This window comes from Aquarana catesbeiana, linkage group LG05 (genome assembly GCF_042186555.1).
Source record: "Aquarana catesbeiana isolate 2022-GZ linkage group LG05, ASM4218655v1, whole genome shotgun sequence".
NCBI classification, from domain to species: Eukaryota; Metazoa; Chordata; class Amphibia; order Anura; family Ranidae; genus Aquarana; species Aquarana catesbeiana.
The window spans coordinates 430656099-430673721 of NC_133328.1; the positions used below are offsets into that span (position 1 = coordinate 430656099).

Sequence of the window (17623 nt, forward strand, 5' to 3'; positions counted from 1 at the left end):
CGGAACCCAACCCCCCCCCCCAAGCACTGCCACTGATTCCATTTTCCTAATGAAGGACTACAGGTTCCAGCATGAACCCGTGAGATCTAAAGTGTTACATCTCTAGATCTTAGAGGTTCATGCCGGGACTTGTAGTCCTTCAATTTTGGAGGGAGACACATCCTTAGATCTAAGGAGCTCATGTTGGAACTTGTAGTTCTTCACTTTTGGGGGATGTGACCCCCCCCAGCATGTGCCCCTCAGAGCTGAGGATGCGACACCCCCCCCCCCCCAAACTAGTGAAGGACTACAGGTTCCAGCATGAACCTGTAAGATCTAGGGATGTGACCCCCAAAAGTGAAGGACTGCAGGTCCCAGCATGAACCCCTCAGAGTTGAGGATATCACCCCCCCTAAAAATTAGTGAAGGACTACAGGTCTGAACATGAACCCGTGATAGCTCAGGGGTTCATACTGGAACTTGCAGTCCTTCAATTTTGGAAGGAGTCACATGCATTAAACAGGAAGGGGTGGGGTAAATTTACATGGGGGGGGGGGGGCGTCTGATTTTAGTCTTGCCTAGGGCAGCACAAAACCAAAATACACCACTGGCTTCGGGGATACCACGAATGCGGAGGTTATCCCTGCGGCCCCTGTTTTCTGCGTCTTCTAATTTATCTCTGAGGGTTTCTAGCTCAGCGGACATTTTGTCTACCTCCTCTTCATGCTCTTCCAGCACAGTGGTAACCAGGTCCATGCGATGCTCTAACTGATTAGTGCGGTGGCCTATCTCTTTAAGACCCCGCACAAAGTCGAGGAGAGTTTGCGGGAGGCTGCAGTAATATCATCCCTTACTATATTGCGGAATTTAGCAAGCATGGCATCAGAGTCTGCAGGGAGAGGACTCACCCGATCCGTGGGGAACAGATGGAGGCTTTCAGCAGGAGATCACACTATGGAGAGAATCAAAAAATAGTTAAAACCCATCTCTGCAGTACTGTTGTTCAGTGAAGTTGTAAAGTTAGCAGTAAGGTTAAACATGAGAAAGAAGAGACTAAACACCCAGAAGAAAATTAGCCGCGCGATCTTTACAGATCACTTAGCTACTTTTAGCCCTCTAGATCGACAGGCAATCAACCTCTGACGTTCGGTATACCTTTCAACAAATCTTTTTGTTATCTGTCCTGGACAACAGGAATTCCATTTTTCTGTAGGCAACGCCCCTAATGCCTCTATCTTCGACTGTTGGGACTATCGAGATGTTATACAATCAGTCCCAATGTTGGCAATTACAACTCATTTAATCAAACAGAAAGAGAAGAAGAGACTTGGAAAGGAATTAAGAATATTTTAAATGGTCTTACCTCTCAAACATCTTGGAGGACTAGATCACGCAGGTTCAGAACCAGACGGTGGTTCTAAGTCCCAGGACCGACCAGCCCCAATTTTACCACTGACGTTAAGTGGGGGGGGACTTTGGTTCTCAGTGAACTTTGAAGTCCAGTACTCACCAAGGTGTTGGTCGGAACCGTCCGACCCGGTATCCACTCGTTGGTTTCCAGCGAGAAGGACCAAAATGTTAGGAATATTCTTCTCCTGTGATCAGTCAAACTCCAGATGTATTGAAAAGCATACAATTTATTTCAATCACAAAAGGATGAGCTTCTTACACGTTTTAGGGAAAATGCAGAAGTCATACCAGAATACAGGATGCAACTTTCTTTTATGAGATCAACAAAAAGAATCCTATTGACTAAAAGCTCACTGGTGGCTCATGACGCATAACAGCTTTATTTGCCAATTCACAGTGAGCTTCTTACAATCTTATTTCCTTATATATTAAAGCCTGTGGTTTTCTGGCCTTAGGCAGTTCGTTAAAACGATAGATAAGAAAACAAATTAAAGCAACGTCCTTAGACGCCATTTTAGAATCATCAGTCTCCATTTTAGATAAAATAGTCGCACGATAAACATTAAAACTTTTCCAGTAAGCTCCGTGTGTCAATTCAGACACTGAGCACTGGTTCAGCCCGCCCCCTCTCTTTCCTGATTGGCTAACCAACTTTGATTGACAGTAGCGGGAGCCAATCGCGCCGCTGCTATGTCTCAGCTAATCGGGAGGAGAGTCCCGGACGGCCGAGGAACTTGTGGACAGTGCTGCTGCACACAGAAGGTTTTTTATTTTAATGCATAGAATGCATTAAGATAAAAACCTTCTGACTTTACAAGCACTTTAACTAGATTTCCTCTTTAACTTGGGTGCTTTTTACATTTTAAAGAGTTCCTTTTCATTTTCAAGGCTGCTTAGTTAATGAGATTTAATATTTGGAGAATCCAAGATTTAGTCTTCATTAATTTAGTCAGATGGCTACATTAATGGATTTTGTTAAAATGATTATTAATTTCCATATATTTTATTCGGTTTGACATACTGCAAATTCAGTTACGAAAACGTGACCTGTTGCTATGATTCGATTATTAAAGAAAGCAGGAAATAGATGCTCAAAATGAAAACAATATCGTATTGCTTATACTGATCATTCTGTTATTTGTCTCGCTATTTTAGGTAATGATGTGGTGCATCTCAAATGAAAGAAATGTAATTGAGACATTTTTTTTTAAGTTATTGCAAGGGGCTAAAGGGAATGGCATCAGTGATGTTGGAATCTGGAAAGTAACCATAAAAAGCAGTTGCATACAAACATTTTAGAATCTGTATTATTGCCATCATTTTATTGCAGGTAGAAAATTTGCCATATTGTTTTGATATTTTGCAGTATATAGTCAATTTTAGTTACGGTTTGTGGTCTCGTACTTTTTTCATGAAATTGCTGTTATAAATAAGCTGATGTGTTTTTTTTTACAACCAATCTATTGCTTTTTATTTTGCAGCAATATTGCTTTAAACGGAGATTCAACAAAAGTAAATTCTGTTAGATATGGGAAGAATTTAAAAATATTTACAAAATTATGCAGCAATCATACTTCATACATTGAGAAGTAAGTAGCATTACGAGCAGGTAAAGAAGATAATGGTCTCTGTGGTATGTCAATATTGAAACACTGTGGGGTTGATGTACTGTATTTAGCATTTATTTTTTAAACATCAATGTCTGCTCCAAAATAGCTTTAAAGTCTTATGCCCCTGTCAAAATATAGAGATCTACCCATACACACTAGGTTGGCAGCTGGAGAAATCCTAGTAACCATGATTTACAGCTGATGCCTTTTCTTCTTCTTTCTTTCTTTCTTTCTTTCTTTCTTTCTTTCTTTCTTTCTTTCTTTCTTTCTTTCTTTCTTTCTTTCTTTCTTTCTTTCTTTCTTTCTTTCTTTCTTTCTTTCTTTCTTTCTTTCTTTCTTTCTTTCTTTCTTTCTTTCTTTCTTTCTTTCTTTCTTTCTTTCTTTCCATACATTTTATACAGGATTCAGAGGCAGTGGTGTCATACTTTATCCTACTGGGGATTTGGACACTGGCCAGCAGATAAACAGAAGCCAACCAAATATAAGCCTGCTTACTCTCAGCATGCTTCAGTTTTTTGTGGACATCTTTTCTCCACTGAGAAAAATTTACGTTTAGCTAGCCATTTTTCTCTTTTTCTAAGTATTTTTTTTTTTAATCAAGACTTCATCTGCATGCTGCTGAGCGGAGAAATAGCCTTTGTAGGCTATACCCGGACCTCACTGGACCAAAGACTGCTGTGCCTGTCTGGAATTTGACCTTCAGGCACTGGGCTCTGTGTTTGGTACTTTCTAGACCTTTGTGTACAGTCCTCTCTGGTGTGGCCTAATCTCAGAAGACTCGGCACCCAAACTTTGGGAACTACTACATTTATTGATACCTTTTGAGTGCCATTAATACCTCCCTTTTGCATTAATTTCCATAAAAAGGTTTAACACAGTTGGAACGTAGGTGCTGCTTCACTAGCTGGGGCTTTGCACTCTATACTCTGTTTCTGCCTTATTAGTGTGAGGTAGCATCTTCTTGCCATTACTCCTGTTTGCAAGAGACAAGTTGTTTAACCTCAGCTAGTCCTTGCCACCTACTGTGATCTAGTCACCTCCAGCCGTTTAAACCTCTCCTTTTTTTGAATAGCTGTTTTATGACTACTCATGGTTTACCCTAGTGTACTCATTTAATTTTCCATGTTAAGCAGCGCAAGATGCTGGATCCGAAACGGAAAAAGAGTGGTTCCGCTGCATTGAGCCTCTCCAGCTCACTATCCACTAATCGTATTGGGGTGGTCTACAGTGTTGCTCTTCAGGGACCTGACACCAACAGTTGGGATGCTTGCCTCCTACTTGAGTCCACACACTCTTCAGAGTCTTTTTTTAGCACGATCAGGTTTGACCCCTTCATCTGCCTTATCCAGGGTGATGTTCTCTGCAGCTGTTTTAGATTTTATGGGCCAAATTGCATCTATGATTGCTGACTCAAGTGCAGAAGCTGTAAGCGTACTTCTATGCCTTCCCCTCCAGAATAATTGTCTAACATAACTGCAGCAGTAGTGGCCTTTAGGTCTTCTGCTGCAGAGCCTTGTCTGCCAAAGAATCTCACAAATCCTTAATGATTGAGTTTGTTCCATAGGAGCTGAAGGCAGCTGCTATAGCTCCCAGACTGAAAGATACCAAAGATACCATATTGGTTCTTATTGATGTGGTGCGTGACACCCTAAAAATAGGACAACGCTTTGTAGCTTCTACAGGTGAAAGTATTAGTCGGGGACTCTTGAGAGACCTCAAGTCTCTCAAGAGACCTTTTCCAGTACACTAATTATTCAGAGGTTTTCTATTACACCTGGTAAACTATTCACTCCCAAACATTTTACAGACCAATACCCATTTGAGGGGGCATTTATCAAGAAAGTGGGCCATCCCTGCTGTGGATCCAGTGAAATCACACCATAGAAAAATCTTAACTATACTTGTTGAGGATGCACTAGTGTTTAACTGACAAACATTTAGAACCCTCCTTTCCAAATGATTGTGTTTGCTAGCATCCCCTGCTTTGCATCCTGCCAAAGCAGAGTCTGTCAAAAACTTGGGGGAATGGACTAAACTTATGTCAAGGAATCCAGCTACAATCCTTACTGACCCTTTGTAGAGCGTTATGTCTTCAGCCCTAAACTACTGCATAACACGTTAGACGACCTCATCGGTTTTATTTCCTGAATGAGTCTCCTTTCTGTGAATATGCAGAGAACTATTTGCCTGAAAATTGGTTTGTGGAACTTCTGACTCTCCTCTCCCAGACTTGAACTCTACAGTCCAGGAACTTTTCAGCTCTGCAGTTCTTCATGAGATCTTGATGGTAGCTTCCTTCAAGGCAGTGCCACTTAAAACCCCTACAACACATTCTGTTCTCTTGGGACAACTTGGTTCGGTTGTTAGACAAACTGACTTGCCTGACACCGAAGGACAGGTTTTTTCTGGCCTGGTGGCTCAGGAATTCACCTCTGGAGTTGGGCAAATTCTACTTTTTACTGTCTTTGAAGATCCTAACAGATGCCTGGTTAAAGGTCTGAGAAGGAGTTCTAAACCCCTTGTCTGTGCAGGAGACTTTAGTCACCAGAGGATTCTCATCTCCTAATTAACATTCTGGACCTCAGGTTTAGCTGTCGCCAACTGGGGTGTCATCTGATTAGGATCTAGTTGGACAATGCCACTGCAGTGTCATATACCAATCATCGGGGGAGAACCAGAAGTCTTGCTGAGTCAAGAGAGGTAGAAAGGATTCTAGCCTGGGCATAACTGCACCTTGTCCATCATTCACATTTCAGGTGTAGACCATTGTTTTTCAGGACCTGTATCGTAAGTGGGTTATGCCGAATGGGGATCACGTGGCTTTCAGGTTCAACACCAAACTAGCCAGGTTTGTCCCATGAAGCAGTAGATGCTTTGGTGATACTGTGGGAAGAGTACACCCTAATCTATGTCTTTTGTCTGCTGAAACTCCTTATTTATCTACCCTGCAGGACTGAGGCAAAAGGCATTCCGGTGAACCTTATAATTCTGAACTGGCCCAGGTTTACGTGGTACTCCGACCTTGTCACACTGCCCATCTGCTTTTCCAAATCGATTTGGCTCTCCTAGCTCAAGGACCAATTTCACCCTTCGCTATTAATGCTCATAGTACAAGGTCTGATTACCTTCTGGGATTTTTGGCATCAGGTTAAGGTTTCCCAGATTTGCAAGGCTACCGCCTGGTCTTCTGTTCACATTTTTCTCAAAGTTTTACAAGGTAGATGTTAAGGCCTCATATAACAGCAGCATCAGGCATAAGGTCCTTCAGACAGCTCTTTGCAGGCTGCCTCCAGTTCTGTTTGTATTTTGAGCCTGTTAGAATTTTTTGTTATTTTTGCCCACCCCCAGTTAGACTAATTTGGACGTCCGAATTGTCTCTGAGAAAGTGAATCCATGTATCCCTTATTGAACAAGATTTTTGTAACTACCATAAAATTGGTTTCTTAGAGTTCATTACTGAAAACCGTTCCTATCCTTAGTATGTTGTGAGTGGGAAGAGTTATCCTTGGCTGGCTGCTTTTTTTTTTTTTGCCTCCAAATTCACCTGTAGCTGGCAGTATAACCTCGCAGTTCCTGAATAACTGAATCCTGTTTCAACTCCAAGAAATACTACAATCTTTGTTTTCCTCACTATTAGTAGAGTAGTAAATGATGCCACAAGGCCTAGTCCCGCTGTGTGTGTCTATGGACGCACACAGCCTGCCTCAGGAGCGCGACCGCACAAGTATCCCCATGGCACATGGCTTGATATGGGGACTCATGCAGGAGAGCAGGAGCAGAGACTGCCCGTGGGGAACTCCAGAAGTGTCGGTGAGGAACCTCTCTTTGCAATACCATTGCGCAGTGCAGGTGTGTATAACATGTTTATTATTTAAAAAATATATTAGTTTGTTTCATGGCATTTGATTTTTTTGTATGTCTCATATGCAATGTAACCATCTCATTGTTGATCTAATCTGTTGGACTGAATCTTAATAAATCCATTTGTAAAATAAAAAAATAGCCTTTACAACAGCTTTACATTTTTCTTCTCTTAATCTTTAAGTCTTTTGGGTATTTGCCCCAGGCGTTCTAGGGTTTCATTGTCTGGCATGGTTGGTCCTATAAGCATCCACTGTGTCATAATACCTGTTTTAAGCAAGAGAGCCAAGGAGTGAATTGAATATTATATTTCACATAAATTGGGCAAATAGTTTTATATGGTTCACAAATGAATGCACTGCTTGAAATAGGCATTTCTGTGATGTGCTTTTCAAACCAAAGCTATGGCTTGCTTTAACAGAGTTTGACTTGTAGTTTGAAAATGTATTACCTAAAGCCTTTCTTGAATAGAACAGCTTAACTGTAGCCAAAAATGTTCAATGTCTTGGGATATAGGGGTAGTGTGTGATGCTCTGTCTGTGCCTGTCCCCAGTGGAGAGATTTCACACAGTTTTACTCTGTGACGGGGTCAAAGGTACAGGTAGGAATGGGAAGTTTTTCCTATGGGGGTGGTGAAAGGTTAGAAGATCTGTGAGGTTAAAATTGCAGCATCCCTGTTCCAAAAATACATGTTGGTGTTGTGACAGAAGGACTGGTGGCTGTAACAGTGTCTATGTGGTAAACGACACTGGGAGAGCCAGTTCAGAAAAAAGGGGGGTTAAGAGGCCAAGACAGGGTAGCCCAATGGGAGGAGTCTGATTAGAGATAGGTGGTTATTGTGGTATGTGGAACCACACTTGTGTCTGTTTAGTGCAATGGGGTGCTATTAAAAATGTTTGGCACCACTTACTGTCATAAGTGCATTGCTGTAACACGAGTTAAAACATACCTTACCAGAACCCAAAGATCTTAAATTGGTCCTGAAAAATACCCTTTTATAATCATTTTCACGTGTTTAGCCATTATATTAGTGTTTCTTTTCATTCTTTAATACACTTGGGATGCTTCTGGGGTCTGTACATGTATCCTTTACAAAACTGAACGCTGAGTAATTCCACTAAATCTTTGGTTTCCAGGTGTATCTTGCCTTGCTCTACCAGCTACCACTGCTGCATCCATGGCTTCTCTCATGCCGCTGGACTGCGACATTGCGGCGGACAAATCTGACACTAAGTGACATTTTTGTGGGGACCAGTGACACCAATACAGTGATCAGTGCTAAAAAAAATGCACTGTCACTGTATAAATGACACTGGCAGGGAGGGGGTTAACATCAGGGGCAATCAAAGGGTTACTGGTGCCTCCTGGGAGATCTATGTCATATATCTCGAGAGGCACCAGCAACGCTGGCGTAATTTCTTCCCTACCCCTCCTCTATCATGAATGATAGAGGAGGGGTAGGGAAGAAATGGATGCTGACAAAAGGTACATAAACAAAAAGGAGACCCCCCCCCAATAACTGTGCAGCATAGGGAGTGGGTTGGAAAGGAGGAAATTTGTTAGGAGGGGTGAAGTTCTGCTTTAAAGGAGGGGGTTCACCCTGAAAGCTTGTCCCAAAAATTTGGATGTTCGTGCAAATCAAAACAAGGATCACAGAGAGTACTCAATTGTTTTTGTTTCCGGTGTAAGCAAACCTGTGCATTCAATAATCTTTAACAACTAATATAATATGTTTCTTTTTTATCTCCTGAAGGATTCCTGTTGCAATTCTCCTTAAAATGTTCTCATATTTAGACCCTGTATCTCTGATGTCTGCTGGCTGTGTCAGTAAGCAATTCTACGAACTTTCCAATGACAAGTAAGTATAATTTTAGGACATCTTGTGCTTCGTGTGCATTTAAATATATTTTAGTGTTCTTTTTCTTGTGGCTTTTACAGTATATTGGAAAAGTTTATTCTATTTTGTGAAAAGTAAGTGTTTTAATGAACAACCATTTCTTCTAGCCTTACGTGTAATGTTATGCTGTAGACTAGATAAAATCTAGTAGGAAATTGACCTAAATTATTTACAGTTACGAAGATATTCATGTCATTCATAAAATCTTTTGAATACCTATGTCTCATTAAGATTAATGGGAGATTTCCGGATGGAAACAGAAGGCCTACCAGAACTTTAGGGATCTAAACAACACCTTCAAAGGGACTTGAGTCAAGATAGACCAGTAATCTGGCATCATGTTGAAGGCCTACTGGTGTCTTTGCCTGGGTCTGATGACATTATGGATCCTCTTCTCTCTCTTCTGCCTTCAACAGTGGATGGATCCTAAATGCTTCAAAGAGTGACGCTACATAATGACCTGGCACCACTCTGCAGGCTTTCCCTTGTTTGTCCAGGGTAGGGGCAGAGCCTTGATGCCATGGGCTCACAGGGAGTGGGATGAAAGACACTTGGCATCTTGGAAGAGGAGCAGTGCTGGGTGATTCTGTGAGAGACAACGTTGGAGTTAGTATACTATCTGAAGCTGCTTTTTTTTTTTTTTTTTTTAAATAGTGTTGGAGATAGAAGTTTGGCTGTAAAAGTATTTATTTGAGATAGTGAATGCAGTAGTTTTAAAGGATGCCAAAAAAATAATTATTGTGAGAGTAATACAAGAAACAAATGATTGTGTTTTTCGTTGTTTTGAAAGATGGAAAAGAAAAGAAAAATACAGGGGTATAACACAAGCACAATCTAGAGGAAAGATGGAGCTATGACTGGGAATTGAAATGTGATTCTTTGTGTGATCATTGCTTTGTATATGTGTATATTTTAATTAGGGCAACAATTGGAGTCATAATAGTAAGGTGGGTCTTACAGTCTGTAAAAAGGCTTGTTTCGGTTTTCTTGAAAAAGGCAGAGAACACTGTGGAAAGCGCAATAACCTATAACAACAAAGGAGGGATTCCCCTAGATTTGGGACTTTATAGGCACAACCACAATGAGAAAAAGATTTATATATAAATTTGATTTTATTGTACAAAAAACATATAAAAATTGAAAATATATATGAAAAATACATAAATACATGTAAATGTGGGTACAGAATAAAAACCCGTCATAGACAAATGAATATCTCCCTGAACCAGACGCGTTTCGGAGAAATCTTTTCCTTCATCAGGGTTCTTTATGGAGAGATTAGTATCTGGGGGGTTGTAGAATACAAATGGTTAGTAATCTGTGCAACTGAAAACAGATTCTATCCCAGATTGTTCACAAATGTGGTTCACTTACAGGGTCGGTGCTACCACTAGGCAAACTAGGCAACCGCCTAGGGCACACTGCTGCCAAGGGGCGCCCGGCTACTGGTTTCCCTCTGTGTCTGCATGCTCTGCAGGCTGCAGCATGTAACTAACTCAGTCTCAGGCAGCTGCTCCATCCGACTGATAGTGCAATTAGAGGCACAGTGCAGCACTGGAGCCAGCACTAGAGGAAGCGGAGCCGATGCTTCCTGTATAGCGCCACCTCCTGTTACGTGGGCAGGGCAAATGGGGTGGAGTCAGGGGTGGAGCCAGTGGGGGTGGCAAAATAAGGTTTCGCCTAGGGTGTCAAAAATCCTTGCACCAGCCCTGTTCACTTACATTTTATTCATTGACAATACACATGAGCATCCACATGGTTAAGAATAAGGGATGTGCAACCTCGCTTCTGGCTCCCCGCACGCAGCACTCCAATAGTCAACTCAAGATCTCCATGAATGACTTGGAGACATATCGAAAAGGGATTAAGCATCCCCAATAGCATCAAAAAGCACTGCATCCTGACCCAGGCACAGCGCTTGTATACGTGCTGGGGTCCAAGCGCAAAAAATCTAAGGGAAAAAGCACATAGATCACAGAGCTGACCTCAAAAAAACAGATCTATAGGTATATCAAAAGACTATGTAAGAAAACCTACCTAGGTATACAAATATCAGCATATACCGGCAGGTGAGATGATCAGTATAAAGGGCATAAAGAGGGCGTTAAATCAATAGCTCCCTGAGGTTTTTCAAAATAAGTCTGTGCGCAAATAATTCCAAATCCTTCACTACTTCAAATTTGTCCAGCTTTTCCTTGGGACAAAAACCCAGACCCTTTTGAAGTACCCGAGTTTCATTATCCGTTAATACATGAGAAGGAAAGGTTGATGATATTAATAGATATGTTTGGTCCCTCGCCTGTTCCTAAGGATTGGAGTTCCCTGCCTTCAATTAGATTTTGTTGGTAGGTTTGCTTAACATTGCTTCCACTTAAGGGACATTCTCTGATCTATAACCCATAGCAACCAACAATTTGTTGTTTTTATTCTGACTTCCTAAACCAAAGTGGTTCCAAACTTAAAAGGTTTTTACCTTAATGCATTCTAGACATTAAAGTAAAAAATCTTCAACTACTTGTCCCTCCCCACCCCTAAACACTTACCTGTCTCTTTTCATTATCCAATGCTGTCCCCAGCTACAGAACCACTCCTCTCTCTTCCTGGATTAACATGATACACTAAGATCAGTAGGAGACTGCTGCTGTCAGTCAAATCCTGTGAGGAGGGAACAGAGGGTGTGGCCAGCCTGTACTGTGTGTGTGTCTATAGACCCACAGCCCAGCTTTAGAGCGCACCCGGAGGAAGAAGGTGTGGAAAGCGTCGGCTGGGGACTCCAGAAGAGGAGGTAAGGGGCTGCACTGTGCAATATCATTGCACAGAGCAGGTAAGTTTACCCTCTTTTTATTTTAAATTGCCTTTAGAATCTGACTGGATACTGAAGGTTACTGTATATGTCAACATACAGTATCATTGCTCTTTGCAGTCTGTTATTGGATAAGCTAAAAATGTCTCTCTAGTTGGTCCCCCACCCCACTCTAACTAATTTCAGACATTAAAAAAAAAAAACCCTAACAAAATCCCCCTTTCTGGATCATACAATACAGGACACGAGCATATTTGGTTGTATGTTGCTAATTTCAGAATACTGAACATTGGCAAACAGAACTGTAAGGAACCCCATATAGCTTCTCTCACTGACAATTTACTTGTTTTTTTTACTAATGTCCTTAGGTCATAGATGCTCTTCCTCCTTTTTTTTTTTTTGCCCTTTTACAACTTGGCTTGGGTACCTAGACCCCACCAGAATGATGGAAGACACGGGGGCTAGCCTGTAGAGTCTCTTCGGGCACTGGATCCTGCTTTAGGTGCACCTCCTTAGCACGTTGTGCAGTGCAAGGAGTTAATCACAGGGTGCTATATAGGTCCAGGGCAGTGATGATCCGTGCAAGTGTGACCCATTCCCTGAAAAATACTCTTCTCAAACAACAGCGTCACACATTCCCCCTTAAAAACCTTGGCTGTGTTCTTTCACAGACTAGTGAGTACTTTCTCCCTCTGACCCTTCTTTGGGCAGTGAAGGCATTTATCTTCCTTCTGCTTTTCCTTCCTTCTCAATACTGGTAGTTGCTTTCCATTCCTCCTCCTGTTATAGCAGGGAGGAAGTTTCCATCTCTATAGAGGATTTTATGTGAATGTTCACCACCATTTAAAAAAACCCTAGTCTAAGGGGCCACAAGAGGCTTCCTTAAAGTGGTTGTTAACCCAAATATTGTTGTTGATACTCTCCACTCTGCTATAATAAATGCTGTGCACCACTGTATGTGTTTTCTAAAAAATCCACCGGCAAATACAGAATTTTAAAGCGCCAATCAGCGCTCATGTGACCGGCCGTCTCCTCTCCAGGTCTGACAGGAAAGTGGGCAGAGCCAAGAAATCCCCCGCTTACGTCAGCTGAGAGGAGAGGAGGAGATGGCTGGTCACATGACTGCCGTTCGCCGCTAAAAAATATGGTTTCTTTAATTGTACATCAAGGGACACAGAGCCATAGTAATTACTATGTGGGTTATAGTCCACCTTCAGGTGCTGGACACTGGCACACCCTAAACAGGAAGTTGCCTCCCTATATAATCCCTCCCACTACTGGGAGTATCTCAGTTTTTTCGTTTGTGACATATTTGTTTTTCTTTCAGATCATGGGCTTGATGATTATGGACTATGTAGATCTAATAATCATGCTGTCTTGAGATCACGGCACCTGGGGTTGATTTTTTGCATATTAATTTTGTATGCATATCTTGCACTTATTTACTCACATGCATTTACCCTTAGTCCTCACCTTATCATACATGCATATTTTTAGAAATGACTGCCCTGTGTCTGCATATCTTTTTCATACATGATCAGTCTCTATTTAGATAATATATATATCACTACTCATTTGTCACTACGCACATTCACATTTTGAAAACATTTTTTTGACCCTGGATAACCGGGCTATAAATTGTTTTATTTGTTCATATTATAACACACATCACCATACACACATTTTTTCACATGTGCTCATTCATTACATGTATATTCTATACAATTATGGATGTCACATTATTTCAACACTTATTTTTATTTTTAGCTCACTCATTTTTTCACTTTATCTTATTACATTTCAAAATTGTTGTTTCTATGCCTACTTGCTATGGGGATTTCCATTTTAGATTTACTAACCAGCAGCAGGTGCGGAGATCTCATACGGCTGCTTCTCAGCTGTTTTGTATTTTCTTACCATTGCATGGTTACATGTTCTAATATTTTTAGTATATATATGGCTTCTCATTCCCATTTTAGCTAGCTATGAGTAAGCACTTGGTGTAAGTGCGAAACGCGTCAGCTATTTTTGTACCACCCCACAGTCGTGTTGTGTACCCCATGATCCTGTATTTTGAATAAAAAGACTGATTTATCCATTCCGGTGTGCAGATGTCCAGGTCTTCTTGTACTCTTCTACTTGCATCAGCATTTAGCCAGCACCTGGGGCTCTTCTCTTCCTGGAGGTAATGAGACACAAGCACTCTGGTTTAAACCCCTCTTTGAGCAGAGGATCCCACATCATCTCGTCTCCTCTCCAGGTCTGACAGGAAAGTGGGCAGAGCCAAGAAATCCCCGCTTACGTCATCTGAGAGGAGAGGAGGAGATGGCTGGTCACATGACCGCCGTTCGGCGCTAAAAAATAAGGTTTCTTTAATCGTACATCACAGGACACAGAGCCATAGTAATTACTATGTGGGTTATAGTCCACCTTCAGGTGCTGGACACTGGCACACCCTAAACAGGAAGTTGCCTGCCTATATAACCCCTCCCACTACTGGGAGTATCTCAGTTTTTTCGCCAGTGTCTAAGGTGTTGGTCACGAGTGAAGATGTGCTGTGCTGAGCTCCCCTGGAGCAATCCTTGCTGGGGCTAGCTATGCAGCCGGATCCATTCAAAGTGTCTTTTAGGCCGAATTAAATGGTACCCGGGCCTCGTATCCAAAGAAGCAAGGTTTTGTCTGTAACGCTTATTTAATTAGAGAGCTGGACCCCAGGATCCAGTACTTTTGGTATTTTGGCCATAAAGTTTTACTGGCGGGGTGCTTTTTACAGGTCCAGGATTGTGGGTTCCCCGGTTCCTGAAGGTTTGTTAACGGAACCCACCGTGAAGGATGAAGATTGGGTCTGTTGGTTTTATCACAGAAAACCCTGCGGCGGGAAAGGTAAGTGGAGTTTTTCTAAGGAATTTTAAAATTTTCTTATGAAATCCTCCTTTAAAGTAAATGTTGTCATGCCTAAGTGTCATCACTGGGGGCTGTATGGAGCATGCACCTTCTCATGCTTTGCTCACAATCACACTGTGTCACAGAAGCAGCAGACTTTTTTCCTCCGGCTAGCAGGCAGACCTCCAGTAAGTTTGGAGTGTTTTGCTTCCTCCAGACACCCCCACCTGAGCTGAACTCTTCCCCTCTTCAAGAGGCTGAGTATAAAGCCCCATACACACTATCAGATTTTCTGCTTATTTTTTCCTTCAGATTTACCAAAACCATATAATATGAGGTCAAACCTTAGGAGTTTCAATTTGTATGCAATCAGGCAGGCCCTTGTACTACATGGTTTTGGTAAATTTGAAGACAAAAATCAGCAGAAAATCTGATAGTGTGTATGGGGCTTAAGGGAGAACTAAAAACGATCTGCAATGCTGTTTTCTTTCACTGTCCCTACACGACGGCGGCTTCCAGGTCTCCTCCACGCCATCCTTCCCTCACTCAGTCAATTCCGTTGGATCAGAGGCCTGTGCTTGCACTGGAAAACACTTTTTTTGAAAGAGAAAGGAGGAGGGGTGCAATGCGACGGTGGGGGCGGGGCTAAGTGTGGTGTTGGCATCCTCCAACGCGGGAGTGTGTTTTTTTTTTTTAAAAAAAAGAAAAACTCCATTTATGCTGGGTGCAAAATTGTCGGAGAGACATAAGAGCAAAGAAGAGCATGAAAGAGGTTTTGGTGATACAGGCATTTCCTATTTGACACATTTACTATTTGTATAGCAGCGGCAGTAGCTGGACTATTGCTCAAGCAGTGGATGCGATTTCTTCTGGTAGCAGCTCTGCTTTGTGCATCGGGCTAAGGTCAGAAGGGGGGGTTGAAACATCCCAAAAAAAGGGTCTCCGTCAAGCTCTGGAAAGCCTACTCATCTCTACAAATGACATCCTCCCCTAAGAGGGAGTGGCTGGTCAGAGTGAGCATCAGGGCCATGAAATGTCTGCAACTGTTTTTAACACTGCAGCCCCTGTTTATTTTATAATTTTTAAAAAAGAAAAAAAAAAAGTTTAGCAACTTTAATCGCATCCCAGTGTGGGTCAAAATGTGGCAGGTTCTCTTCCATTACCCAGGACCCTCAAACTGAGGAACTAGGGGCAGGAGAAGATGAATTCCCTCAGGGGACCGTGGTGAGGCTGATGACTCCTCTTCTGAGGTGTCAAATGCGGGAGAATCAGCTGTTCCAATCTTAAGATTGATGGTGCAATTTCTTGATGAATAATCGTTTCACATTTATGTACCCTTAACTGAGTGTTTGGGTTCACTAAAGCCTCCTCCAAGCTTTTTTTCCTCCTAAAAAGTTTTTTCACTTTATCCTATGGTGGAGGAAATTCACTAAGTAGGGTATACAGCAATTAACGCTGCTATATCCTCTGTGAATGATTTTGACGTGTCCGGCAGACAATGCTCAAATGCTTAGGGATCCAACGGATAAAAAGGTGGAATTCCTATTAAAAAAAAAACAAAAAAAGATGGAGTGTCTCAGCCTGCGCTGACAGTAATTGCTTAATCATTGAGAGACCATTTTAAATGAAGGTTAAATGAACATTTTAAATGTTCAAGGTTATCCTGCTCAGCAGGCCCAGAAGGCAGCTTTTATGTTTGCAATAGTTCCAATGAGGGATTCTATCCTTCAGGCCTTGCACCCTTCACTAAGCACCTTGTAAGAAGCTCCTGGCTAGTCTTCCTTTTTGCGGTGAAACAGCTATTTGGGGATGTTTTGGATAATACATCCAAAGAAATTCTAGTGGAAAGTACCCCTTTTGCCATTTAAGAAAAGGAGTAAATGTATTTTTGTTTTAAAGCTCCTTCTCTTGTGCCAGAGGCATCAGCCTCCAGGCAGTCATGGCTGCTTCCATCGTCAGGTTCAATTGAATAGGGGGAATTCTTCTGCAGTTCTCAAGGATCTGGCAGGAAGAGTGTGAGACGAATGGGGGACTTCCTCAATAGCTCCAGGGTACTCTTCTAGCCAGATTAAGGGCCCAAGGTATAACGATTATGGTTTACCTAGTCGATCTCTTCTTGATAGACCAGTCGGTAGCCTGCTTAGACCAAAGTATGGTCACCACATTCAACTACCTGGAATATCTAGGTCGGATTCCCAACCTAGGAGAAATCTTCTTTAAAACCATGAAGAAGACTAAAATACTTGGGGTCCTATTATAGGTACACCCAGAAAAGGATATTCTTACCCCCAGGCAAAGAGTTGCGCCATAAAGGAACTGATTTAGGTGGTCGAATCAAGATGAATTTCTTCTATTCAACTATGCATGAAATTGTTGGGAAAGATGGTGGAACAAGGCCGTTCCTTATGCTCAGTTTCAGTCGAGACTGCTGCAAAACAGTATCCTATCAGCTTGGAACAAAGGGTTCAAGCTCTACATTCCCACTGTGTCTGACTCCAAATCCTACGGCCATATCACCCTGATAAGGCCCAATCTCGTCTGATCTTGGAGGCTAAGCAGGGTTGAGCCTAGTTAGTACCCGGATGAGAGACCACCCGGAAATAACAGGTGCTGTAGGCTGGGTGCGCCGGAGCCTCAGTTTATGGTTAATATCTAAAAATCTACTAAGGGGAAAATCCTTCCTTCAGTTACCTGGGAAGTGGTAACAACATATGCCAATCTTTTTTGTTTAGGTTGGGGAACAGTCCTGGAAGAGGCAACTGTCCAAGAGATTTGGCCCAGATCATAAATGGCCTTGCCCATTAACATTTTAGAAATTCAGGCAGAGCTCTTGGTCCTGAGGGCCTGAACATTCAGTTTACTGTATTGTCCTGCCAGGACTCAATCCGACAATGCCACAGCAATGGCCTATATTAATCACCAAGAGGGCACAAGAAGTTGTGCGGCCCAGAAAAAGTTGAATCATCTCCTATCTTGGGCAGAAAACAATGTACTTTGCCTATTGGCAGTCTTCATTCTAGGAATAGAAAATTGGCAGGCGAACTACTTGAGTCGCCAGCAGTTGTTCCCGGGAAAATGGTTCCTTCACCCCAATATCTTCCTGTCAATATGTCAAAAATAGGGGATCCCAGACATAGATCTGTTTGCGTCCAGGTTCAAGTAAGAAATCAACAACTTTGT

The 17623-nt window shown here is 42.1% G+C and overlaps 1 protein-coding gene and 1 pseudogene across 3 annotated transcripts in view; both read left to right on the forward strand.

Annotated features, from left to right (window-relative positions):
* Positions 1–17623, forward strand: part of FBXO15 (F-box protein 15) — a 304133-nt gene that overhangs the window by 140179 nt on the left and 146331 nt on the right. For all 3 annotated transcript variants that reach the window (XM_073631257.1, XM_073631258.1, XM_073631259.1), the window contains exons 3-4: positions 2871–2978; positions 8614–8718. In XM_073631257.1, coding sequence (XP_073487358.1) covers positions 2871–2978; positions 8614–8718 — 213 coding nt within the window. The remainder of the gene's footprint in view (positions 1–2870; positions 2979–8613; positions 8719–17623) is intronic.
* On the forward strand, positions 16944–17062 carry LOC141146348 (5S ribosomal RNA; annotated as a pseudogene).